This window comes from Montipora capricornis, chromosome 8, assembly GCF_036669925.1.
Source record: "Montipora capricornis isolate CH-2021 chromosome 8, ASM3666992v2, whole genome shotgun sequence".
Classification (NCBI taxonomy): domain Eukaryota; kingdom Metazoa; phylum Cnidaria; class Anthozoa; order Scleractinia; family Acroporidae; genus Montipora; species Montipora capricornis.
This window is the reverse complement of record NC_090890.1, coordinates 45619731-45647230: the sequence shown is the minus strand read 5'-3', so window position 1 is coordinate 45647230 and position 27500 is coordinate 45619731. Positions and strand designations below refer to the sequence as shown.

The 27500-nt window shown below is 41.0% G+C and overlaps 2 protein-coding genes and 1 pseudogene across 2 annotated transcripts in view; 1 reads left to right on the top strand and 2 right to left on the bottom strand.

The window, feature by feature from the left end:
* LOC138060017 (uncharacterized) overlaps window positions 1-24090 on the bottom strand; it is a 24306-nt gene extending 216 nt beyond the window's left edge. Inside the window, exons 1-9 of the mRNA XM_068905693.1 lie at window positions 23456-24090; window positions 9590-9691; window positions 8377-8466; window positions 7594-7777; window positions 6063-6139; window positions 5004-5122; window positions 3908-4017; window positions 1810-1967; window positions 700-885 (exon numbers count right to left, since the gene is read on the bottom strand). Coding sequence (XP_068761794.1) covers window positions 703-885; window positions 1810-1967; window positions 3908-4017; window positions 5004-5122; window positions 6063-6139; window positions 7594-7777; window positions 8377-8448 — 903 coding nt within the window. The 5' untranslated portion in view covers window positions 8449-8466; window positions 9590-9691; window positions 23456-24090 and the 3' untranslated portion in view covers window positions 700-702. The remainder of the gene's footprint in view (window positions 1-699; window positions 886-1809; window positions 1968-3907; window positions 4018-5003; window positions 5123-6062; window positions 6140-7593; window positions 7778-8376; window positions 8467-9589; window positions 9692-23455) is intronic.
* LOC138014063 (uncharacterized) lies at window positions 16089-21370 on the bottom strand. Its single transcript, XM_068861092.1, has 3 exons — window positions 21303-21370; window positions 19466-20887; window positions 16089-16170 (listed from the first exon to the last, which is right to left on the bottom strand). Exons 1-3 carry the CDS (start codon window positions 21368-21370, stop codon window positions 16089-16091), a joined length of 1572 nt encoding a protein of 523 aa, XP_068717193.1.
* The window catches only part of LOC138060019 (uncharacterized), a 13662-nt pseudogene continuing 8813 nt past the window's right edge, over window positions 22652-27500 (top strand).

Here is a 27500-nt window from a genome sequence, read left to right as displayed (position 1 = left end):
TAACCTCTTCCTCCAGTCTTCGAATCACCACATTACGCAAAATGTCCCCGCAAAGCAGATGCGGATCTGAAGCCGATTGATTTAACAGTTTCTTTAATTCTACACTCGACAAAATAATCCGACGATCAAGGTTGTGAAAACATACATTCAGTCTGTCAAGTTCGTCTTGTGTAAAGACAAGCACAACTGAGACTCTTCATCCATCTGGAAAAAGGATCTTATTCAGTTACTCCTCCAAGCAAACTATAGCAGATGGTTGCTCTCGTCGTGTAATGCGTCATGTGCTCGTCTTTATACTGAGCTATCTAAACGTAAAGGAGCGCTGAAAAAGCTTTGCCCAAGTTCATCACTGTAGAGAGGTTAACAACGCGACGGTTTTGTGCCACGGACGGAAACCTGAAGTGAACATTTCGCACGCCTGGGCGGCGGTCTCTCTCAGATTTCCAAACTATTCGCCTCTCCTAGTGAAACGACTTAACAATACAAATTTAGTAGTGTGAAGACAAGTCAACTAGGAAAACAGCTCACTTCGTGTTGCCGTCAGTGGCTCAAACTCGTCGTGTGCTTAAGTGACCAAATGCATCAGTCTGGAGGGATTATGCGTCCTTAGAATGAAACTAAATCATCCACTGATACCGCTGGCAGCAACTTTGCACTCTTTTCCGCCGCTCAAGCGGTACTTAACGTAATTGTATTTACCTCTTATTCACACTCATCCTCCATCCTCCTTCCACTGTCTTCAGCTTTCTTTCCGCTTGTCTTCGTCTCATCTTGCGTTGGTTCAGCTTTTGAAGAAACTTGAATCAGATTCACGAGCTTGTGAAACCGATCACAAAACTCTTCTCTGGAGGAACTCCAACCTTTGGTCAAACCTACAAAGACGAACTAAAGAGCAACAGAAGAAGTGTTTTGTAATTGCTCTGCTTTTCCCTGACTTAGATACTATCCTGCCCTCTCTTTGGTCATACTAAACACGAAACCGGTTTTTTTTTTTCTTTACTGGGCTTAGTGGGCGGCGCTTGCATCCATGGCAACCATTTTGCGTAGGAATTTTAAACATTTACATCGTCTAATCTACGGCCTCGAAGATAGCTCGTTTTCCGAATAGTCTTGTCTACGGCCAATGCCGTGCCTCTCTCCGAAGAAGTCGTTTTCGTGTCTATTGCACCAAGGAAGACGCGCAAGCGCTTTTGGCAAAAGTAGGAGATTTGTTCTTTTCTTGCCCCGGGCCCTCTGCCGTAACCATGTGGCAACGGCCTTGTACACGTTTCTCTTGGCTGCATTGCTAGCTAACCCAACTATCATAGTCTTTCCCATTAAATTGCACCTAAACTCAAATATGTTTCGTCTACAACATCAATCTCCCCACCAAAAGCAAGCAAGTTTTGCCATTCTTACCTCAAAATTACGCTTTTTCTCTGCCGGACAAGACGCGCAATGTTATCAAAACGAGCAGTAATTTGGACCCATGACCGTGACGTGCATGAGAGGCATCGGTCTATTCTCGATTTTATGTCACAAACGGCTTTGCGCTCCATAATTGTTTTTAAAACAGGAATGCAAAGCAGTTTATGACGTGAAATTGGCAATAGACTCATGCCTCTCACATCACGGTCGTGGGTCTAAATTACTGCTAGTTCTGCCACGTTTATGTGGCTTGCACGACACAGAAAAAGCGAAATGCAGTGTAACAATGATGACATATGTTTGCATTGGATGGGGAGATTTATATTAGGAACGAAAAACATTTGAGTTTACGTGCACTTTAATGACTCCTGTAGAGAATTTAATAAGGCAACACGACAATACCTTCACGAATAAAGTTACTACAATGAGTGTGATTTCTACGATGGCAACAATGGCCAATGCCGCTGACCAATCATCGTTGACTCCTAAAGACGCTGCAAAACTATTGCGAGCGAATCTACCCAAGATGCTTTTCACGTGCTCACATTGAGGAATTTCTCCTGTTGAAAGGATGACAAAAACGCTTCAGTTGAGATTCAACATTTCGTAGCATTTCTCGAATTCACTTGTGATTGACTAATGGCGGCATGCAGTCAATCCAGAACAGCCAGAACTGCCCATGCGTCACTTCATTTGAATTGGGTACAACATTGACATAGCCGATGTGGTCTATTGTTTACTTTCCTGACGCTGATGAGGATAAAGCTGATCCCAGATTCTTACTCTTATACCGCATTCACACCAAAGCTTTAACACGTTCGAAAGCTGTTTAGTTAAACGTGGTTTAAAATTGTTTTCTTCATACAAGCAACTACCTGACATAATGTAGACTCCAAATTCAACACAATGAAGACACACATTGGAACTTACACGAACCCTACGTAAAATTCAGTCTTTCAGCCTTCCGTGCTCATTTTTATTTTGTTAAACCTAGGCCTGGTTTAATTAAACGTGTTTAGTTGGTGTGAATCGGGGATTAGGTAGTGTACATTTGCACAAACAATAGATCTCTCATTAGCTTCTCTTTTCCCTCCTTCAGCATTTGTTTATTCCGTTACTGTCTAGAGATTCATTGTTTAAAAAAAAGCCTCTTGAATGACTTTTTTAATGCTTATATTGTCATCAAAACCTCAATAGGGAATTCTTAAAGGCTCGTTTACACAGAGCGATTTTATCGCACGACGAGAGCTGCGATCGAACGGCGATTTTACGGCGACAGCAAATCGCGCGTGTGAACAGCCGGCGATTTCACTGCGATTTGTAGCGCGACAGATCGCAGCCTTGTCGCCCCAATTCGAACATGCTCTAGTCGCGCGATAAAATTGCCCTACAAAACAGGAATACCATTGGTTAAAAGAGGAAAATAATCGTGCTGCACGCTTAGAGCTGCAGGCTTAAGCTGCAGGCACGGCACGTGTTTTAGCGCATGCTCTTTCGATAGTCTGCATTACAACTACGTGAAATCACCAAATTTGAGGTTTAGATGACAAGTTGAACGTGAGCATGCAATTGTAGATTTTCATTCTTTATTTTTACTCCGTCACCACTCGCACCAATTTATATTTAGGATACTTCGCTAACATTGTGCGACGTGAAAGAGATGGAATAGTGCAAAGTTATATTTTGTGCAAAGTTATATTTTGAGGTGACATTTTCGCTGATGTCGCCGTAGCGGATCTTCGAGTCCCTATTATCGTGACAACACGTTGTAATTAATGTTACAGTGTTCTCGTAATTACTCGAGAAAATGAAAGGAATGTGCTAAAATGACGAAGATATTAATCAAGGCACGGCTAGACAGCTTCAACATTTGTTTCAAAATCCGGCGATCGATTTCGTTGAACACCGATGACGAAACCGATTGCCACCACCTTTCAACTGTGTTGAAACATGTTGAATCGATGTTGAATGCGTTTCAAAGCTTTTAAACTTTGCTTCAACAAACATTCAACATTTGCTTTGTTTTCGGGAATGTTGAACAAAGTTGAAGCAGTTTGCCACCGTTAGGTATGCGCTTGCGCACTTATTGGTCTCTCAAGACAGTATCCACTTACCGTGCAGCCTTAGACTGAATACCAGGCCTCTCGTGAAGCTTTGCTGAATCAGATGTTGAACCGTTTGCCATTCGTGCGGTCAACATCGCTCAACATCGTTCAACAAAATAGAACTATTGTTAAAGGCGTTTGCGCGTGCCTTTAGGAATTAATACCCGGGTTTCATGACATATAGCCAAGATCACTCTTTTATTTATGATGACAGTTTCGATAGCTGTCCACCATCTTTAGCAGAATTTACACTGATTGAAATGCCATGGAATGATAACGATATAGGCTCTAATCAGTTAGTTCAAACCGTTTAATAAACGTAATATTTCAGTTAATTAAAGCCTCAATTTTTACTTGGATTTCGAGAAACTAAGGAGTTGAAAAGAAAATCTCACCGTCTATGAATTCAAACCGAATTGTTTCGACGTGAATAAGTTCTTCTCGGCAGATGTGGTGTATCTTGACAGAGCAATTTCCTTTGTAATTCAAACTTGTGGCTCCTGAGCTAGTTGTCGAGAAAATAAAAGAGAACATCAAATCCAATTAAGAAGAAAGTCATGTGAGTAGACGGCCTAAGAAAGACTGTTCTCGGTAGAGTGGTCCTCATGCACTTTGTGGGTCTGTGCCTCGACAGTACACTGCAACCGGTTTTTTTCTTAGTTTTACCAATTACTCATCCCTAATCGCTTTGTGACTTCAAATCAAGAAGTTACTGTTAAAGAACACAACTCCAATCTTCGTGTCAAGAAAATGTCTTTGGAGCAAGCATAATTCAAGTTACAAACAAAAGGGATGAACTTTGAAACACTGTTAGGCTGATTCATTTTAATAACCTTTTTCAGTTTTGCCCATCCCCTTCTGTCTGGACTGTCTTTCTATTTGCCGTTTTATTCAAACCTTTCTTCGGTGTTGTAGTAGTAGTTACTTTAACGTTTCGCTTGATTTGCTTGTCATTTCTCAATCGCCAAATTTGGCTAAATTTCGTGACGCAGCGGCCCCGTTAATCGCCAAAAGCAATATTACATGCATTTGATTGGCTACCAAATCTAGCGCCTCATATGGGGTGGAAACTTAGCACTTCACATTACACTCTAATCAGTTAAGTCTGTTCATATATAAGTGCTACACGGCCAACGTTTGCAAAAACGTAATCCTTCCTTGTACTCAAAAGTACAGAACTGATATACCGATTCTATAATTGCATCTATAAGTTGGAGAGGCAGTGTGGCCCAGTGGTTAGAGCGCTGTCCATGAAATCTGGAGATCCCGGGTTCGAGACCTGTTCTGACCACTCGTTGAATTTGTTCCTGATAGTCCCTGGTTCAACTTCCCAGCAGCACTTGTAAATAGCCAACTGGTTTGCCTCCGGCCAGTTGGGATTCTTAACGGTTGTTGTTGTTCTGTTCCGTCCTTTCGTCGTGTTTCATTGGCCCTAAAAAGCCCCTATGGGGAGCGGTCAATTAAGCATGTATTGTATAAGTTGTAGCTTACCAAGACAACGGAAACTCCAGGTCCCATTTCTGTCCTTGGTCGAGATTTTTGTACATATCAATAAGCTGTAGTGTCATTACCGTTGGCTTACAGGTCGAGTTGATAAGAAATATTGAACGCTGAAAAGCAATTAGAAATATCAAGCTTTTGAATGAACGAATGATTAATAGAGGATATTACATGGCCGCGCGGAGATACGAAATTTCTCTTCGAGCGTTGAAAGAATATGCGCTCACTCGTGAAATATTTTTCAACTCGAGAAAAGAATTTTCGTATCTCCAAGCGACCAAGTAATTTTCTTTTCATTTTGTAAAATCCTCGCAGTACAACAAAAGATGCTTTATTCTTTTCATTTCAAAAACTAAGGTCTGAACTTGACTACATAAGCTTACATTCAGTAGTTTTTTTGTTTGTGTCAATAGTATTTAAAACAAGGCCAAGTTATTTCAGTACAAAGAAAAAGACGGACTCAGGCAACGTTCCTGCCTCCATTTTAAAATGAATTGTCACTTCGATTCGTGAAAAAACCAACGAAAAAGCTCCCAAAAGACTCATCAAAATCACAAGAAGCCACAAGTGCTTGACAGCGCGCAAAAATATTGTGAGCTGATTGGTCAATAATGATATCACATATGTGTGGATAAAAATGATATCACTGGCGCGATAGCGTTTTTATCGATTTCCTACCACTCGGTATACCACTAAATTTTATATTATAAAAAGCTGTATATTTTACTTTCATGCCACTTTTTCGGTTTAAACTAACATCACAATCAGTTCAAACGTATGATAATTTCATATCAGTATTCTTTCTTTCATACATTCACCGATTACGGGATACAGTAAGTAATAGTAATTGGACTAAGTGAAGTACAATTCAGGGAATAATCGTAAGAGTGTTTTCAAAATCGCGCTGATTTGAAATTACCAGTGCAGGGGGGGCGGAGGGGCTAAGTGAGACGACGAGCATCCCCGCCCCTTCCATATGCGAGTCCTCTCCCCCCCCCCCCCCCCCCAACCGATTCATTAACTACGATAATTACTTTCCCTGAGACTTACGTCACCCTTGTTGTAAAGGTTAATCCGCTTTGCACCAAGACTAGAAGCCTGTGACACAGACAGTTGGTTTCTTTGATCTAAAAAGATAGGAGCCAGTGAACTTGTTAGTAAGGAACGAGAAAATGATGGACGCTGAGGATGACTTCCGCTCATGTTTGTCGAAACGTCAGTCGAAGTCACTAACAACAGTACTTCTCAGGACTTCTCAGCCCAAAGGTCTTTTTTCATCAATTTTCGATATCACTCCACACTGTATCACGTGACAGCGATGTTATGGTACCATATGAAACACGGATTATTTCCAAACAAGATGCGGTCATCATACGTATTGTGACGTAATAAGTTATGAGCGAAATGATATATGAAATGAATAATATATTGAACTGCCTCACTACGCAATTGCGTAAAATTGCGTTCATAACTGCGAGGATCATAGCTTCACTTGATTTCATATCCGTAGTTCATTATATGATTCATTTCATATATCATTTCGTTCATTGATTTATTCACATCTCGGGAACATTTGTACCCACAAATGACCAGCTCCCAACATCAGTCGCTTCATAGCTCCGTTGGTTAGAGCATCACACCGGCATCACGAGGTCACGAGTTCAAACCTCGTTGAAGTCCTGGATTTTTCAGGTCTCTTTGCAATTGCTAAAATTGCGTTCATAACTGCGAGGATCATAGGTTCACTTGGTAATAAGTTATCTTGGCAACGGGAAAGCCCTGTTATACCACCGTTTTAGTGTCAAACCTTCTAATAGGAACGTTACTTGAAAGCGTTGAAACAGGTTTAAATGATGTACTTTGCGCCTTGCTCGGCGATGCTCTCGATCACGTAACCGTGATCTTAATCTCAACTCCGCGATCACGATAGCTGTTTACCTTAACTGGAAGTGAAAAAAACTTTTGCGCATTTTGACGTTGCTTTACATTCGACTTTGCTGTTGAGTTCAAAAAATTTCGACAAACTACAATCAAGAGCTCAAAATCATGATAGCGACACGAGAAAAAGTGCAAGCAACAAACGCAGACCAGGCTCCCTGTATTCTCTATTTGCATTAAAACAATGGATATCCAGTTCACTGAAGAATGATACAGTCCCAAGAGTAATTAACTTGCATTGTTTTTATGTAAACCCCCCTCCGCCCCCCCCCCCCCCAAAAAAAAGTGTATTGCATTATGGGATTGGGAAAATAGCTTATTACGACAATACGTCTTCGTATGCTGCTTGCCTTTATTCCTACGTCGCTAATGAAAACTAGCGTCTACAAGCTTCTCGGGTTGCCGCAAAGTTTTTAACAATGTAGTGAACTGGCTTGCACTTTTTAAAAGCCCGAAACTCACGGGACCGTGCGATTGCCAATAATCCCTCCGTATCTTCCGAAGAACGGGCGTTTCAAGTCACTTGACTTGGCAATTCTTAGCTCATAAGGAAAAGCGGTTAGTAGTTTTACGAAAGACTTCCGGATTTTAAGAAAGATTAAAATTATGTTAATGACAAGCAACCGTTCATTGCCTTACTAACATTTTGAGCATTTGTAATAAAACATTCCATTAGGCCAAACGCTAATGTTAAATTTGCAAGTCACCAGACTGTGAGCGTCATCGTTCCAGGTGGACAGCTGACATTTGTGTTGGCGCACGCTTGAGTCGCGATGGTAGAACTTTGATGCTACTGCGATTCTGAATGCGAATTCATGCGTCTTTCCCTGCAAATTGATGGATTTTTCTGTGAATTAGTTTTTCAATCAGGTGAAGAGAGAGAAAGGGGAGGGGGGAGGAAGAGACTAGTCATGAGTTAATCGTGAAGCTTGCACGAGACATGGATGTCTATATCATAAATAAAAATTCCTTTGAGGATTTAGATACTTTAATCCGATTCGTCTTCATATATGTCGGTTGATAGGGACTTCAAGATACAGGACATAACGAGACGTCAGAGAGACCGCAACTAGACAGTACCATTTGAAACTACTAAATTTTAAAAGCAAGTTATTTTTAATTTAACATTTGCAAAATTCCTTTTAAATGCCCGGCGAATCTGTAACGCAAAAAGATCAAACTTCAAGTTTTATGAAAAAACTTTTCAAAGCTTTAACACCAATCCGCCACATTTCTATAGTGTATAGTTCTGCGAATTTCAGTTGTAGAAGTTGACCAAACGGATAAAAGGACGAGACAGTTTGTTAAACGTAAACTTCACTCTTTCGTTGACGTCACTTCATAGCCCTAAATTTAAAAATCCCATATAATATAAGAAAAATGGGAGTAAAATTTACCTGCAATTAATCATTTGCCTCATACTTACCGGTGGAACTTCAAAGGCTGATTTTGGTTCCACTATTTTATTCATTGTTGCACACTGCAAAGCTACTGACATTTTCTTGGTTGCTTTTGCCTGATATATTATGGAATATAAACGTGATAAGTCATTGAGCCTCGGTTGGACTGGAACAAGCATAAAATTTAGGCATATGCGGGAGAGATAATTTGCATTTGAAAAGATTTCACCCGCCCAACCATCAGTTTCTATTTCATGTTTTAACCAGTCTAACAGCAAAATACAAAACTGGCTTATTGACAGGTAGATTACTGTACGAAGTCCTGGTCTTTTTGCATACTGCTCCAATTTTCGTAGATGTATCGCCGACTTTTATTGGCAGTTAAAGTCCCGACGACGCTAATTTTTCCCCGTTTTCTAAACTTTTCGTTTAAATATCTATAGTGTTTGGAGTGAAGTACTTTAAAAAAATTTTCCCTCGTAGCTTATCTACGCGTTTTAGCGGGCTTTTGATTTATACGCAAAAACATTTGGCGGAGCCAGTTAAGCCCTGGTAACTAATGACGTCAAATAAGTAACTTGATCGCATCTCATCAGAAAGAAATGTGCAAAAGTGTAAGAACAGAAGTCTTGTTGAAAATCTGAAGCTTTTTGTTTAGTCTTTGTAGAAATGTCGGACGACAGTTACCAGTTACTTCGGATGCCGTGAATGTTCTGACGATTCAGAATGGAATTACATTCCTGACTTCTTTGACGTCATTAGTTACCAGGACCCAACTGGATCTGCCAAAAATCAAAGGCCCTGCAAAACGCGTGTGACTATGAGCGAAAATTTTTTGACGTACTACACTCCAGACACTATAAATATTTAAACGAAAAGTTACAAAACGGTAAAAAAAATAAGCGTCATAGGGACTTTAAGGATTCTCATCGCCTGTATGACTGCGCTGTACGCTCTCAACCACGATCATTTATCGCTTTGGAAGGTGTTTGATATACTCAGTTGCAATGTATGAGTTTATGAGTTTCATATATTCGCCACCTTGAGCTAAAAGCCTTCTATCGTGTCTCTCGCTCGATTGGATGAGAATGTGCGCGCATGAAAATAAGGGTTCCTGCACTGCGATTTTCTTAGTCAGCGGTTACAGTTTTCATGAAAGTCATGTGCAAAACTTAAGACACCAACGAATATCTGCTAACATTTAACGAAAAACAGTCTTGACTATAAAGTGTCACTAACCTCATTATGCAATTCGACATGTACGTCCGCAAAGTGTGGGTCATCTGTGGTTTCAAATTTCCAATGTTTGCAGTTTCTTATGTCCTCTGAGACGGAGCGGAGCTGGTAAAAAAAAACAATAACAAAAACAGTTTAGTTTTAACTGAAAATTACTCTTACGATGAAAACTAATCGCCTTTACGAGGTTAGATCTTTCCGGCAGCCTTAATTTTGTTGCCGGTACAATATATGAAAAACAACAATTCTTTTAACAATCATTTGCTGCCCCTGGGACACAACGAGGCACAATTCTTAGGGAGAGTTAACTGAATAGAGTGTAATGTGAAGCGCTAGATTTCAATCCCATATGAACCATGTGAGCGTTAGCCCTAATGATGGAAATGGGCCCACACAAGGACAGAGAAAAACTCTGACCAGGGTGGGAATTGAACCCACGACTTTCGGGTTAGATCTCCGCCGCTCTACCGACTGAGCTACAAGGTCAGACGAGAGCAGGCCGTGGGAACTGAAGATGGTTAAAGTCACGGCAATGAACATGTACAAGTACAAGGAAAGGTTACGTTTATACAAATGTTGGCCGTGTAGCACTTATATTTTAAACAGAGTTAAAATATAAGAGCTACACGGCCAACGTTTGTATAAACGTAACCTTTCCTTGTACTTGTACAATTCTTAGGGAATCGAATTTGCAGGAAGATTATCTGGATTCGAATCCTTCCATTTATTTAAGCGTGAAGTATGATGATGATCAGCAAAAGTGAATTAGATAAAAGTGTTCTTATAGCATCGGTTGACTCCCCAGCACAGTCACCCGTTCCAGCAAAAATTAGCTGTAATGTCCCTGAAAAAATATGGCAGAAGCAGTCACGCGTGACATGGCTGCCCTGATTGGTTAAAGTGGCGGCCCGTATTGGTTTTCGCGCGGAAAATGTATCTAAAAATAAATCGATTTGACTGTGCTGGAGCAAGACCGCAAAGTGATAGAGAAACACTCTTATCTAATTAATTCTTGTGATCATCAAGTGTATTTAGCGCTGAGTCACAATAGACCTTATCGGAGCTGAGCCTGCAGGCACGTTTTCTTTTGTTTAAAACTACATGCAAAAGAGGCTTAAGGTGATTGCCTTGCTTTGCACCGCGCATCTCATACTGCGCATAACATTGCGACTTCGGAGATGGCGGCGTTTCGCGCCGTCCATCTGAAGAGAGGCAACAAAGGCCGCTTTTGCAGTTCAAGAGCTTTTAAGTGCGATCATCATAACTTCTCGGTTAAGAAGGTGTTGTTTTGGAACTCGCCCCAGTCCTTTCGCGCAAAAATGATCATTTTGAAGCCGAAATTGCCCCTTTGCCACCTATTTATCATCGTGTTGTGAAGAAACGAGCACGGTGACCCCCCTTTTTAAATGGTTTTATTTACTCGTAACAGGTACATAGAAAACATGTAGAAAACAGTTGTAGTATTTACCTATAAATGACGTAAAACTGCATGACACTGAGTGCAAGGTGATGACTGTAGCGGTCCAATTTGCTTACATTTCTTTGCAAGATTGAGCAATTTGAAATCACTTTCTTAAAGATTATAGCCCGGACAAACAAGCAGGTTCAAGTGTCAGTAGCCTTTGCTACATAACAACAATTTTTGCGGTTGATCTAGTTTCGAATGCTTCTCGCGAAATTCGGTGAAAAAACACTTAGCGCATACAGCGCGAAAACAAGCACGGTGACCCCTTCTTTTTATTGCATTTTTAAAATGCCCTGTGTAAGAATATCAATTGTGCCAAGTTTGAAAAAAATCTGGATAGTACGTCATTTTCATGGGAATAGCCCTTTTCACGGTTAGTTTTTCTCATTGCATTACAATGTAATCTAACGTGGGTGCGTGGCAATTTCGGGTTAAAACTACAAAATAGCCCTAAATTGCCTCACATACATGCTAGATTACATTGTATGTCCTAAGAGAAACTGGAAACAATGCGTATGCAAAAATTGGGGGGGGGGGAGGGGGTGACAAACAAAGAGTATTATGGTATTTTCCGAAGTGGCCTATTCGATACAAAATGACCCCTTAGCCTCGTTTATGCGGCAAAACCGCTGATAACTCCGATAAGGGGACACCGTACAGAAATCAAATCAAATCAAATCAACTCATATCATTGGTTGGTTTTGACGAGAGGGGAAGGGTGGAGTACCCTGAGAAGACCTTCTCGGAGCAGAGTAGAGTCTTGTTGGGAGGCAAGTGCTCTTACCACTGCGCCATTTCTGCTCCCCCACTGTCTGAAAACCGACTAAGATCTACCACGCGTTCGTCAACGAGAACGCCACGAAACATTGATATCATTAGTTAAAAGAAGAAAAATATTCGTGCTGCACGTGCAGCACGCATTTTATCACAAAATTAGCACAATAGCTGTGGTTAAACACTACTTGGGTTTGGGGCCTTCCGAATAGTAAATGGCTTGGTTTGGTTTAGCTCAGGTTTCATGTTACCCCTGGGGATGCGGTTACACAGTAAAGACTTCCCTCAGGGTAAAATGTAATTTCAACGCAAAATCTTGAAACATTGTTGGGCACAAAATGTTGCATACGTTTGGCCACCCTTTTGCGATATGTTGCAACATGTTGGCTGATGTTGGATCAAATTTGAAAACGGTCAAACGGTCGGTTGTACTGTTTTGGCCACGTTCACGCAACATTGTTGCGCTAGGGCATGCGCATTAGGTCCACTTCTTGCGCGCCAGGGGCCTGGGGCACATTAGCATTGACATGTTGCGTTGAAAATGATGAAAATGTTGCGTGCGTTTGGCCACCCCGTGCAACACATGTCGCAACATCATGCAACAATGTTGCAAGATGTTGCGTTGAAATGTTGCGAGCGTTTGGCCAGGCTTTTAATTAGACTGGTTGAGGGTTTTTAGCATTTCATGTTTGATTTAAAGAGGTTCATTTCTCGTGATTATTGTTTTAAAGTGCATGTGAGAACATTACTTTATCAAAACGTTGTTTTGTATAAACAACAAAATTTCCCTGCTTTTGCAATAGTCAGACTTTCACTGAAATGTCAACTTATATCCCCACGTAAACTACAAAGAGGAAATTTCATCTTATACTATGTTCATTCTTACCAAACGTAGCTTTTGTTTCACCCGTAAACGGGTATCCGAAGATATTTGTAATGAGGACAACGATAGAAATATTAAAGTAAAGATAACGCCTTTGCTCTTCATCCTTTCATTTTTCTGTCTTCTATAGCAATCGAATAGACGTCATAATCGGTCACAGACGTATCCTGATCGCACGTGCGATCAATAAGGGTACTGCACGCGCTAAACAAAGTTGCTGGTTAACCTTTTTCGGTTGGTCGTGGGCCTGTTTGTTCCTGACACAAGCTGGCATACCGGTAAATTCTATTGGGATGGCATGTTACCTCGATCGGCACATTGTCCAAACCTGCTGAAAGCATAAAACCAAGGTAAATTATTACGAAAGTAAAGTGGAACACGCATTTTCTGTCTGCTAACGCAAGTTTGAAATGATTGACTTTCTGAAAGGCCATAATCAGGAGCCTACTATCTCAAATACTAGATCTGATGTTCTTCAAGACGCCGCTAGCGCTTCGTTCTCAGCCCATCGTCTTACTCAAAATTGTTTTATACAATTGTTCCAAACCATTTTAATCATATTCCTCCAAATATGACAAATATGACTCGCATAACGTTTGGCCTAGCCCCGTAGTGAACCACGAAGTGCGTTGAAATTATTACACGGGGAAAGTCTAGGGTTTAGCTCCATATCATGCTACGGTGAGGGTCTATTCTCGCTGTTGTGAATGGTGTTGTGAATGTTCAACGTGTGGAACACACGTTTCTGGCTCGTTTCATAGGACCGCGTCCGTTTACCGCCTCCGCTATCCGCAACCACTAACCGCGTCCTCCAACGGCAACCGCTAAGCGCATCCCCCAACTGCGTCAACTAACCGAGACTGCTAACCCTCGTTCGCCAACTGCAACCGCAAACAACGCGATCACGACCGCTAACCACGACCCCAAACGGAACTACAATGGCGAACCAAGAACGCGGCTGCTACCCACGTCCTCTAATGCGGCTGCGAACGCCAACCGCAAACCTCAACTCCTCCAACTTGTTCAAGAGTGTTTTAGTACCCTCGATAATCGCGGCTCGGTGAATGCGGTTTTTCCAGATTTTGCAAAGGCCTTTGATAAGGTTTCCCACCCACACCTGCTATTAAAACACCAGTAGTAAGAAATCAATATATGGTATCCGTGGCAATGGTCAACTATTAGATTGGATTTCAGATTTCGTGACTACAAAAAAACACAGAGTGATAATGAATGGCCACTCATCTGGTTGGCCTGACGTAACATCTTGCTTTCCCTTGTTTATATCAATGACTTTCCCTTGGTAATTAACAGTAACTACGAACTCGTTGCTATAATAAGAGTACCTATATCGCTGATAAAGTTACATCCTAAAGTGATATCCACGGTGCAGATGATTGGTGTAACACTGACGTCTGAAAAGTCCGAGATTCCGCTCATATCGAAATCAAAGGACCCACATTATCGTAAGCATGCAACGGTTGTCTGATGAGCCCTTATCCGTAGTCGATCATCACCTTGGTTTCTGGCTCGAGTCTTTCCTTACTTGGAATGACCACATAAATGATATCTGTGGCAAAGCCAAAAGGGCTCGAAGGTTTGATACGGCAAACGTTTGGTTTAAATAATCCAGTGGGAGTTTCGACGGTTTTTAAGACCTTAGTGCGCCCAATACTGAAATATGGTTGTCAAGTCTGCAATCCTCACTTAGTTGAGCATATCAACAGTAGAGAGTCGGTTCAAAGGCGAGCTACTCGAGTTATTTGGGTGTCAGAGGCTGTGTTTTCACGATAGACGTTGTCTCGCTTAATTAACTTTCCTGGAAGTGGTTTGTTTGCAGACTTCATTAAGCGACTTAAAAATGATTCGTGTTTTCACGGGTAAGACTAAATGAGGAGAGAGCACGAAAAAGCATGAAACAGCGCGCCTGTTGTATTTCCGATTTGAGCCAACTCGCTTCAGTTGAATGGTTTGGTGGCTTAAATTTAATGAGAGTTCTATTGAAATTTGCCGACTCGCTTAACTTTAAGCGAGTTGGGAAAGGAACTGTTTTCACAGAATTTTCGGTTGTCACTTGCTAAGCGACCTTCATAAGTTTCTTACTTTAAAAAACACACAGAAACCATAATTTTGGGATAAGACCTACAATGAAAGGACCCGTAAAAAATATTTTAAATGAGTTATCTTTTTTTTTTATATCGTTATATTACTGACAGGGACGATATTTCCTTGCCATGGAAATTATGGTTGCCACTTCATTAGCTAATTTTAAAGTCCGGTCTTTTAGATCATTTGTGCCAAATGTAGAATATTACGCGTGTTAATGTGTGAGTGTTGTACTTATTTTAGAAAGTTAGTTTTGTATTGTCTCTTAATCCAAGAGTCCATTATCAATTTTTGCTGAACTCTTAATTATTATTTTTTAGTGTGTTTGATATTGGAGAGTGATCTTTGTATGGGAATTTGGTTTCCCCCAATTATTCTCCTGTCGTATATATCCTTTGAGCCTGTAATCGGCGGACGAAGTAAATTATTAAACTTACAAAAAACTTAAACTTAAACTCTAACAGCGTCTGCCAACCTCGTCCGCCAATCCCGAATTCTAATCACATCCATCAACCGCTTCCGCCAACCGCAGCCGCAACGCTAATCGCGACTGCAACCGCGGCTGCTAACCATGACCCCAAACACAACCACGAAAGCTAACCGAGACCGTGGCCGCTGCCCGCGTCCGCTGATGCGAGTGTGAACGCGACCAAGACCGTGACCGCTAATCGCGTCGGCTTAATGCCAATACGAACGCGACCACGAGCTGGCCGCAAACCTCGGCTTAAAAGGAGTTTGAAAGAGAACAAAATGAATCATATTCAGCAAATTGGGTTTGTGAACAACCGGACCCTGCTTAGAAAAGAAGGATCCGATAAAATCATACATGCTCGAGAACATGCCGCTACTTGGACTCATCAAGTTTGGTCTATCATCAAGCCCAGTTGACTCTTACATGATGCCCTCGTTCTTTCATTAGTTTGAGAGGCCGAGAATGAAGTGCTTAATCTTAGGGCCTGTTTTCATGGCGGGAGGGTGCCCCGGCTGACCGAGTCATGATCACCCGGCTAACGATTACGCTTACCTAAGGGGGATGGCAAGTGGGCTATCTTTTGAGTGGGCCACTTATGTCTAGGGTGAACAAACAAGATGGCGGACAAAAGAAACGTTTCGGCGGGAAGTTTAATTCTTTTATCACTTGTTCCGTTCGCGGCCGCTTTTTTTTTTTCAAGGGAAACTATTTTGCACTTAATTAGTCATTTCGTTCAGTAGATGTCAATAGGGAGCTTACGCAACGACAACGGCGACGTCAACGAGAATGTCACAAATTTGCATATTTAGTGGCCAAAGACAAAAGCTTTGCACGTTCTGTACGTGCGTTTTTCATTTTTGTCTATTTCTTTGTCGTCGTCAGTAAAACTACAACGTGAAATGACCAAATTTGAGGTTTGATGAAGGAAGTCAGCGTTTGAAGATAAATTTTCATTTTCTCCCCTAAATAAAGCGCCGCTCATAACATTTTCATTCCTGAGGGATTGCCATACCTTTCGGCTTAACTGCAGAATACCCTGCCATTTTGAAGCTGTACCTCTGAAGGGGCTGGATACGCTGATATGCAGTCGAAAGTACCACCCCTCCCCAAGTAAACTGCTAACTGTATTGTGAAGTGGATACGCGGATACGCAGTGGAAAACATAGATACCTGGATACGTGGATACGCGGACATCACACATGGGAACTGGATACCAACTTCGTGTAACATACTTCAAAATGCTCTGTCGTATATGAAAAATTCAAAGTTCCCGAGAAAAGCAAGTTACAAATATTATATTCTTCGTTCTTTAAAGCATGGAACCGAGACCAGCAAAGATTGCGATCAAAGTATCAGGCAAATCTCAACTAAAGCTAAGTAACTGAGTTTCAATCCCGTACTTAACTACAGAATACCCTGCCACCTCAAAGCTATACCCTAAGTTGGGTGGATACGCGGATACGCAGTGGAAACACCGAGCTTCGTGGATACGTGGATACGCACTTATTTCGTGGTTCCCATTATTTCTCCTTTCTGACGGCGCCAAACAAAAAGAGCGCTTCATAAAGCACGATGATCAAGTGAAAACCAATGATTTTTCTTAAAGCGCGATCAATCTCCTTGTTGATATGTATTTCTCGTCCGTATAGCTCGATGATTGGGTCATTTTACAGTTCGATTAACTTTCATTTACTACACGAAATAGTCCTCGATTCCTGATTAAGCCTAAGCGCTCGCCTCAGTGATAAGGCCTAAGCACTCGCGTAGAATTTTAGCTTTCATTTTGCGGTTCGGTTAACAACACTTTTCACGAGATCGTGTGAAGAAGAAAGCAGCATTCGTTTACTGATTAAGCCTAGTAAACACTCGCTTCAGTGATTAGGCATAAGCACTCTCGCGAAAATTTGCAGTTCGGTTCTCACAATATACTTAGATGTTTACTTGGGGAGGGGTAGTATTTTCGACAGCGTATCCACGTATCCGCGTATCCACTTCACAACATACTACTTAGATGTTTACTTGGGGAGGGGTTGTATTTTCGACAGCGTATCCGCGTATCCGCGTATCCACTTCACAATATACTACTTAGATGTTTACTTGGGGAGGGGTGGTATTTCCGACAGCGTATCCGCGCATCCGCGCACCCACTTCACAATATACCTAGAAGTTTACTTGGGGAGGAGTGGTATTTTCGACAGCGTATCCGCGTATCCGCGTATCCACTTCACAATATACCTAGAAGTTTACTTGGGGAGGGGTGGTATTTTCGACTGCGTATCCGCGTATCCAGCCTCCTCTGAGGTGCAGCTTTAAAATGGCAGGGTATTCTGCGGTTACTCCTACCTTTCTCACATTCAAAAACTTGGAATAGTCGTGAAGTGATAATAATAATGAGAATTTATATTTTGTGATGACGTTCTCGTTGCCGTTCCCGTCGTCGTTGCTAAAGCTCCTTAATGTTAAGTGATGATATGATATGATATGATATGATATTTTATTATTTATGCACGGTAAAATCATCAGCTAAGATTACAAACAATTCTAAAATCTAAATTACAAAAGGTAAAATTTTAAAATGATTACAATAAAATACAATTACTATAATATTATATTAATTCTAAGGCTGCTTTCCATGAATGCCGTGCTTTATACTAAAATATGTCTTTAATCAGATTTTTGAAAAGCCCAAGAGACTCTGCTTGTCTCGCTTTGAGGGGTAAGCTATTCCAGACAGTAGCACCTCTATAGCTGAAGCTGTTTCTATAATAATTTGTCCGCGGAAACGGAACATTAAGCTTTCTTTCAGAGTCTCTTAAACTATAAACAGATTCGCGGTTTGTAAATTTAGAACATAGATATTCCGGTGCTAGCCCCTGAAGACACTTATAGACCATTGTGGCCAGCGCAATTTGTTGCTGGCTAACTAGATTTTTCCAGCCTAAAATTTTGAATAGCTCGCTAGCATTTGCATCAAAATTAGAGAAGGTCAAAACTCTGGCTGCTCTATTTTGCAGTTTTTGTAATTTGTCATGTAACGTGATACCACAGTTTCCCCAGACGACATTGCAGTAGTCAAAGTGCGGTTGAAGTAAAGCGTGATAAATAGAGCGCAATGTCGTGTGAGGAACGAGATGCCTTATACGTTTGAGGGCTCCAATTCCAGAAGCTACTTTCTTTGTCAGTTTATCGACATGGCTACTCCAGTTAAGATTATTATCAATAAGCTCGCCCAGGGATTTAGCAACAGAAACTTGAGTGATAGGAGCACCATTAATCTCGGGAATTGGAGGATATGTGAGAGCATACAACCTCTGCCTTGATCCAATCAGCATAAATTCGGTTTTTGTCATGTTCAGGGTAAGTTTGTTTGCTATAAACCACTTTTTAACATTTTCTAGATCATGGTTAAGTCTTGATTCTATGTCGCCTGTATTGTCACCCGCATATGTTAGGTGGGTGTCATCTGCGTACATCCATGGCATACAATTCGTTAGACAGTTTGGCAGATCATTGATATATAGCAAAAACAACAATGGACCCAAAATAGTCCCTTGAGGGACGCCGCAACTTAGTGAGCAAGTTTTAGAAAGTGATCCATTAATGGAACACTTTTGAGTGCGGTTGTCCAAATAGGACTTAAACCAGTTGTAAGAAATGCCATGTATGCCGTAATTATTTAATTTAGATAAAAGGATCTCGTGATTAACCGTATCAAAAGCTTTTTTTAGGTCTAGGAAAACAACAGCGTTTATTTTACCTCGGTCAATGTTGTAAGCCCAAGTATCCGTAGCCCCAAGTAAAGCCGTAACGGTGGAATGAATAGAGCGAAAACCAGATTGGCATTTACATATTACGTTATGCTTTGTTAGGTACGCATATAATTGGTTATAAACTATTCTTTCGAACACTTTGGCTATAACCGGGATAACGGAAATTGGGCGGTAATTGTTTAGGTCATCACGTTCCCCTTGTTTGAATAGTGGAGTGACCCGTGCACACTTCCAGTCGTCTGGGAACACTCCTTCATTTAATGACTGATTGAAAATATAGCACAGCGGTTTGCAAATAAGATCCGCGCATTCACGAATAAGTCGAGAAGAAATTTTGTCAAGGCCGACTGCCTTTGATTTTTTCAGTTTATTCAGCAGTGAAAATACTTCATTTGTGGAGGTTGGACGGAACTGAAACTCCTTATCCGTGCTAGTGAGATAATTCAGATAGCTGTTGCCATCTGAAGAAGGAATATCACTAGCAAGTTTCGGGCCAATGGTAGCAAAATAACGATTAAATTCGTGCGCTATTTCTGCTGGAGCTGTTACTGATTGCTCATTTACATTCAGTTGTTTCACAGACGTTTCCACGAAATTTCGGGAAGACAGCTCATTGATGATCTGCCAGGTTTTGCGGGAATCACCCTTATGCTCGTTTAGCATATTTTGATAATAAACTTGCTTCGCTAGCCTAGTCGCACTATTGACTTTGTTCCGCTGTCTTTTAAAGTGAACCCAATCATTAGGATTTTTTGATCTAATTGCTCTGAGTTTCAAAATATCTCGATCGTGCATCTGTTTTTTAAGCTCAGAAGTAATCCATGGGGAACCCCGCGCGCGAACACGAGTGGTTCTCAATGGAGCGTGCTTGTTAACAATAGCCAAAAAGGATTCCTTCCATTCATTCCACATATCATTTGGATTGGAAGAATTGTTTATGTGATCCCAATCTTGAGATGCAACATCGCTACGAAATTTATCACGGTCAAAACTTCGAAAATTCCTATAGGTTATATTAGTGTGACCCTTACTCTGTCCATTAATGGCTAATTTTCGATAGACATAGACCATGCTGTGATCGCTAATGCCAATATGACGCACACCTGAGCATAACACCTTGTCAGGACAGTTAGTAAAAATTAAATCAATCAATGTTGCAGAAGTTTCGGTTATTCTTGTTGGTTCTGTTATGAGTTGTTGAAGACCATAAACATCCGTGATAGTTAATAATTTGCGTGTATCGCTGTCAAACTGGGATGCGGCCATATTGCAATTTAGATCCCCTAAAAGGTAGAATTCAGTATTAAGGGAATCCAATTTCCCAATCAACTCTTCAAAAGGTGAAAATATACTAACAAGCGAATTAGGTGGTCTATACCACGTAGCAACAATAAATGATTTAGAACGAGGTTTGCGTATTTCAATACAAAGGTTCTCAAGACTGTCCATGCAAAGATCGTTGCGCACCGAAAAGTTAATTGACTTTTTTACATAAAAGCAAACGCCCCCACCTCCATATGTAGTTCTATCACGTCTAACTATATCATAACCAGAGATACTGACCTCATTATCGGTGATGTATTCATTTAGTTTAGTCTCGTTAATTGCGAGAACATCTATATCGTTACTTACGAGAAAGATCTTGAGTTCATCAAGATGAGTGGTCAATTTATTTATATTCAGCGAGGCCAGCTTAAAACCGCGTTTGGAGGGCAATACTCGAGAACGATCAATAGGATTTTGAGTCGGACTTCTCGATGACTCCTGACTGTTGCCTTCCAACGACGAAACAGTTCCCCGTGATGGTAATTTCGCGCCGCCATGTTTTCGCGATCTATCCGGGGTCACCCGTCACGAACCGTCTACATGGCAAAAAGTATAGCCCGCCTAGAGCGCGGGTGCCTAGGGCAAGTAGACAGGGTGCCCCAGAACATATATACACAGCTTACTCCAATGTTAGAATCCATAATCACAGTGTGGGCTAAGCGCGGTGAGAGTAATGTTCGCAAGCAAAACGAAAAAGATAGTAGTGCTGGAAGAAAGGCAAAGTATGATAGGCAGACCGGCTGGCTCGGTTTGTCATGCACCGGATCAGTTTGTGGGTGTTCGCGCAATTAAAACTCCGGTCGGACCAACACTAAGGGTCTTTAAATGACTGAGGAAAAAGTGCTGCCATTGTAAAAACATCTACAAATGGTTAGGCTCTCTGATCTTCCAGAATTGACGATAAACCATAGGGGCCGTCTCACAACTCTTCAAAGTTCATAATCCCGATGGAGTTCACGGTGTCGTTGTCTGTCTTCTGTGGTATAATCATGGTAGGGAGGGTGAACGCTCGAAGATACCAGCTACACCAAGCTACTTGAAAAATCCGAAGATCATAAAACATAAAATGACGACGATGATACGAAGATCTCTTGTAGTTTGGTAAAGGATCACATCAGTGCAAAAAAAGGAGCTTGGGAACCAAAATAGAACCCTTGTCCTATAGACGGATGAAAAACACGTATATGCTATGTATTTTAGTTGTAAATGTCATGTCTCGAAGATATTAGCTCTTGTAGTTACTCTGAAATTCGAGATGAAAGAAAGTTTATGCATGTCTATAAGTTACCTTTAGCAGGGCGCGTGCGTACACTTTGTAATCCACGACTCCAGTACAGTGCTTGCCATTAAGGGATACAATGACTTTTCGTAGAATATTAAGGAGATCGAAATCTTACGTTAAATTGACAAGGGCGGTCTTGAGCCGTGTGTAGGAATAGGACTGTCTCACAGGGGGTATGGGCCGACATTTCTCTCCCTCCCTGCCAAGTGCCAACTGCGTCTGGTCTAAAAGTGAGATACGGGGCGATAGCCCAGGCTGTCTCGTTTGGTACGACAGTCTGGCGTGATGTCCGGAGGTGATACGCTTTTCTCTCTTCTTCAAATATTCCGTTATCAAATGCATAAAATGTTCTGGCTCTCCGATACGTACCATAGCAAAAGAAGGTTCTGGTTATTACAAGGAATTGACATTTCAGTTAATTCTAAAGACATAAACGTAACGGAAGAACCGTGTCTGGTCTTCTCGAGAAAGAGGTGAGAGATGGTTTCATGCAGATTAGGACGCTACACGGCCAACGTTTGCAAAAACGTAAACCTCCCTCAAAACGAGTACAACACTGGTGAGACCAGTTTCACGAAGTGGTGTTACATGGTGAAACTCGTCCTTTTATCACCACTGCAACTGCTGCGACCGTTGCAGAAATTGAATGCGGTTCTACTTTTCGTGAAACTTGTCTCGCAACGGAAATTCAAAAAAGTTTCACGAAACCGACCACGTTACACGGTACAATGTTTCCTGAAACTTGTTTCGCAGCCCCCTTTCAGATAAAAGTTTCAACGTGCAACAGCAGCTTCGATCATTTCGTGGCGTCCTTGCTGTAAGAAATGATCTGGCCCGCCAGTAGCTCGCAAACATTGCGCCAACGTCGGGTGTCTTGGATCGGGCTTGTGCGATAAATCTCGTACCCAGATCTCTTGTAGCGAGCAAGGACGCCACAAGAGATCTGGGTACGAGTGTGCGTCAAACAATGCAGAATTTCTGAAAACTCAAACCGGAAGCTGTTGTTGTTGTTGTTGTTGAATTGATGAGAAGTGCCCCGTTCTACGTTACCGAATTCGTGGTATTTTGCATTGGGCTATTCAGTTTTGTCGTGGTTAATTGTTCCTGGTAAACCTCCTATATCATTTTATTGGTTTATGACACACTTTCTTGAAGCAATTATTGAATTCCTTCCTGGGTAAGTTGCATATGTGTTAAAAAGTGGATGTATGGGAATTTGTGTCAAAAGTAGATATGTCTGATAATGTTACTTAACTCGGCCACCTTAAGACATGTCAGAAAACGTCAGTCCTGTTCATTCATTCGTCTCTAAATGTGCTAGCGGGAAAGTTAAATCAGCAGCTGATCGGCCAATCTGTTACTGAAGACCGGCTTAGTAATACACACCGTTAACAAGAGCATAACTGGGCTTTCGCTTCCATACAACAAACAAGGCAAATCAAAGAAAGAGAGTACGTTAACACAACACAGTTGGCAGCTTATATTTTTTTTTACAGCTAACGCGTTACGAAACATTGACTTGGCCGGCAATGCGGAAGTTCCGCCGGCCAACCTTAAATGACTTCCGAAACAGTGCCAGTAATACAAATAAATGAATTTTATTTAAGTGTGAAGTGCATTTAGCGCTGAAACACTATAGAGGAAGATGAAGTAAACTCATATCAAATCAGAAGAAAACCGGAGTATCCGGAGAAAATCCACTCGGAGTGGAGAAGAGAACCAAGGGGTATTAAACACCACTGTGCCATCCATGTTCTTCTTAAGGTAAGGGTCTAATTCAAGTGCCGTACTCACATATAACGAGGGAAGTCTTCAATAGCAATGGTTGCCACCCTTCCATAGTTTAAGACCTTCCTGATCACTTGAGAGTTCTTTACCCGCGCTGTTTTTCCTTGAATCAGACCTCTCGAGGAGCTTAAATCCTACGTGCATAGTCATGCACGAGTACATAAATCTTAAGTCCTACTTAAATCCTACGTGCATAGTTCATGCACGAGTACAATGCATAACGGGAAGAGTTTAGCCATGTTTTCAAACATCTTTAATCCAAGATTCAATTCAAAGTTCTAGTTGGCTGAATGGGTTTTCTTGTTTTCTTAAGAAAAGAAAGTTTTAAATTCGTTATGCAAATCTGTTTGTTTACGCTCTTCAATTGGTCCTTGAAAATACGATTTTCATGGTCGCTTAAGCTGAAGCTATCCGCCACAGGAAAAATAGCGAAACCGCATTTCGGTAACACCTACTACAGATATTTTCTTCGAATTGATTTTAGTTCAGGAGTCCATGGTGATGGACTCTTGTGTAGTCTCATTTCTTTCCAAGAGAGTGTCTCCAATAGATTTCTCTCCAAAGTATCCTACGATTCCGTTTCTCAGAATGCCTTCTTTTACCTTTCACAAAAGAAACCGATACTTATGATCCATGCTTTAATTTCAGACGACAGTATCAACTTTGGGGGACACCCCTCCTCCACCCTTGTTACATCATTTACGTAGCACTGACGTCAACGAAGATAAACTTCCTGCCTTAAGCTGCGATAAATAACTCACCAAAGTCTATTTTGAGGCGCTGGTCAGTTTGTGGGATGCATGGGCTGTAGATAGCAGCGATGTCTGCTCTAAATAAGCATTTTCTCTTTGAGCAAGTCTATTATCTTGGCAAAAAAGGGCAAAAGGTAAGTAACGGTAAACAATATATGATATACGGTTCCAATCTCTCACAAATGTGTCCACCTGAAACGTTTATGGGAAAGGCTTAGATGTGGCACACCTTGCGAGCTAAGTTCAACGCTTCTTTGCAAAAGTTAATGATCGAAATATGAAGTAAATGATTTGAAAAGAGAGTTCTTAGCATGAGGTGGAAAGTACAGTTTTCGTCAGTCCACCGTCACCCGGCCCACTTAACTTTCCGGTTTGCATTGGAGTTCTTTCTTACGTTTCCTCATTCCAAGACTTGTAAAATGGGTAAGAAATAAACATTTCGGTGTCATAATTGTAGTTCGCTCTTTTTTTATTTCAGTGGGATATCACAGTAAAGGGAAATGAACAAAACAGAAAATGTAAGTGTTATGTTATTGTGGACGAATTTGTAAGTTGTACTAAAACCTAATTTTTTAGGAATGCCCAGGATTTAACAGACACTGTTTACAGGTGTCACATTTTTTCTTTCTTAAGAAAGTTCGTAGTTAAGCTTACGGAAAGTCTGCCCAGAAATTATTTTTTATATTGCACGACGCAGATTCCATGCAAAGAATTCAATTATAAAACCCCGCATCATGTCTTCCATTTGTAACTAAATATTACTTGCCGTAAATTTAGTTTACATTTCATGCACAAATCTGAACATATACAGGAAATAACTTCCTTTAACATTTTACACTTTGAAAATGGCGCAGAGTCTTCAAATAAGAAACTGGGCCCGATCCAAATTTCCTCTGGTTGTTATCATGTACTTTTCATTTGACGATTTTTCATTTTCATCTTCCAAATACCCCCATGTTCTAGTTAACTAGAAATACCATTGAAGTGCTCATTTTCCGTTGGTAAAATCATGCTGCAGTAGTATGACTTAGAGGGTTTGAAACAGGTGTCATCATTGTTGAAGTTGCCACTCTATCTTCATCTGAATATTAATTATTTTTGCTGAAGTACAATATCAATTGACTGCAAAATGGAGCTGCAGCTTATTGATAAGCTTTGAGTCTTTGCAAAAACAAGGCAAAAATACAAAAAGACACCTCATGATCGTTCTTGTTCACACGAAAGATTTAAACTTGAGTTGAGCACTTGGTTAATTTCTTGTTTGGACGGTAATATTGCACCTAACGATTGAAACACAATTATTATAACATTATAACAGGGTCTATAATTTACATTATTATATTTGTGAACATCTGCCAGTTTCTTAAACTATTGGCTCATCTGCTTTGAACGTTTTTGTTGGCCTTGACACATTTTCACACCATCTGTGTCCAAATCAGTTGTGCAGAGTGGGGTTGCTGTTTCTGTCCGTCAAACACAGTAAAGCTGTGAGAGCACCCCAATGAATGAGGAATGGGCTTAGGAAAGTTATAAGTATATGAAGATAAAGGTTGACATCATAGTTGCGGTCATGTGACACCAATGTCTTCTAGCTTCCACAAATTTTCCATTCCCTTGTGCAAAAGGGCTGTTAGGTAGTTTTTATCCCTATATCCCAAGTTAAATAACATTATATAGGTTCCAAGAAAATCTCAATCATTTTCCAGCAACCCCATCCTAGATGAGGTGTGATCAGAATGAAGTATATTTCATGAAACTTAAACACGGGACAGCCAGAGAGCCATACACCATAACAATATTTTAGTATTCATTTCATGTCATTTTATTCCTTCTTTCCCATATAAGATGTTGTAAAGGTCCAAAGAGCTCTTGGCAAATGGATCTTTCCGAAGTCGAAGAAGCCAGAGATTGTAGAGCTTGTGCCCAACAGCCATGCTGTTATTTTCATGGAGAGCCTTGATAATCACAAAAATATTGTAGCTCTCGTACCTGTTAGTCGCAGCTGCCAGCATATTAGAGGTCATTTCTTTACCTCCCAAGAAAGACAGTCCATCAGAGACCTCAAGGACTTCTTCTCAAGATGTTGTGATGGTACGTTGTTTATTTTATCATCAGAAATGAAGTACTTTTTTTAGGGAAGCAATACAAGTGATATATAGGAAAATCAAAAACTTTGAGGGGGGACTTGTAACCTCATTCTGATGGTTTATTTAACAATTAGACCCGCAGCCCGCAAGGGCTATGGGTCAATAGCCCATGAGGCGAAGCCGAATGGGCTTAATTGACCAGTGGCCCTTGAGGGCGAAGGGTCTAATTGTTTTAGTATCACCCAACTAGTCAGACAGAAAAGGCTAAATGAAGTTAGCAAATGCAAGTTGAAGAAATATTTATTTGGGAATAAAAGGAAAGAAAGCGTCATGCTTTTTGCTACTGGAGGACTATTACTAATAGTCCTCTAGTAGCGTAGCCAATCATAATGCAGGATTCGCATTGGTCCACTAGTTGGGTGATACTAACATACATTAACACTTCCCCTTGTATGAATACTAGCTCTCGTGTTAGTATCCACCAGCTGTGCTCTAATGCATGTACACTCAATAATGGCTCTTTTCCTCCATTTGTTTTCTCTCAGTTATCTCTTTTGATGTGGATATTGAGGAAGGCTTCATAAAAGAATCCTGCAACCTCAAAATGCACCTTCATATTTTCTGTGAAAGGATTTGTATCATACAAAACCAAGGATATAACTTCAAGGTGTTCAGAGAGTGGCCCCTTACGTTTTGCAGGCAGGTGATGACAACTTCAAATGGTGTCAAGTTGATCATGTCAACTGAAACACTTGCCTTAAGGACTCAACAAGGCAATGACATCAAATCAAAGATAGTAGAAAGACTCCCCGTCCATTCTCCTGGAAGCCATCATCTTCCCATTGGCTCATTTTCAGCATCAACGCATGACAGAAATTATAATAGTATTGCACAGCACTTAAGAAGAGAAAATCAGTTGTGACTCATTGTTGGAGTTGGATGATAGTTTGGTGTCTGAAGAAAACAGATCACTATTAACTGATGAAAGTTCTGCGCCAAGTCAAAGGCAGTCATCTTCGCCAGGCCAAAGAGATTTTTCCTCAGATGAAAATGTCTGCAGAGAGGATTGTGTTGATGTCCAAAGAACACTACAAGATGTTCATTGTTTTTCTGATTCGTGTCTAGTAACAAGTTTGAGGGAACATGCAACTCATCATGACAATGGGAATTACACTCAAAAGCTGCTCATGGAATCACAAGCTGACGATAAAC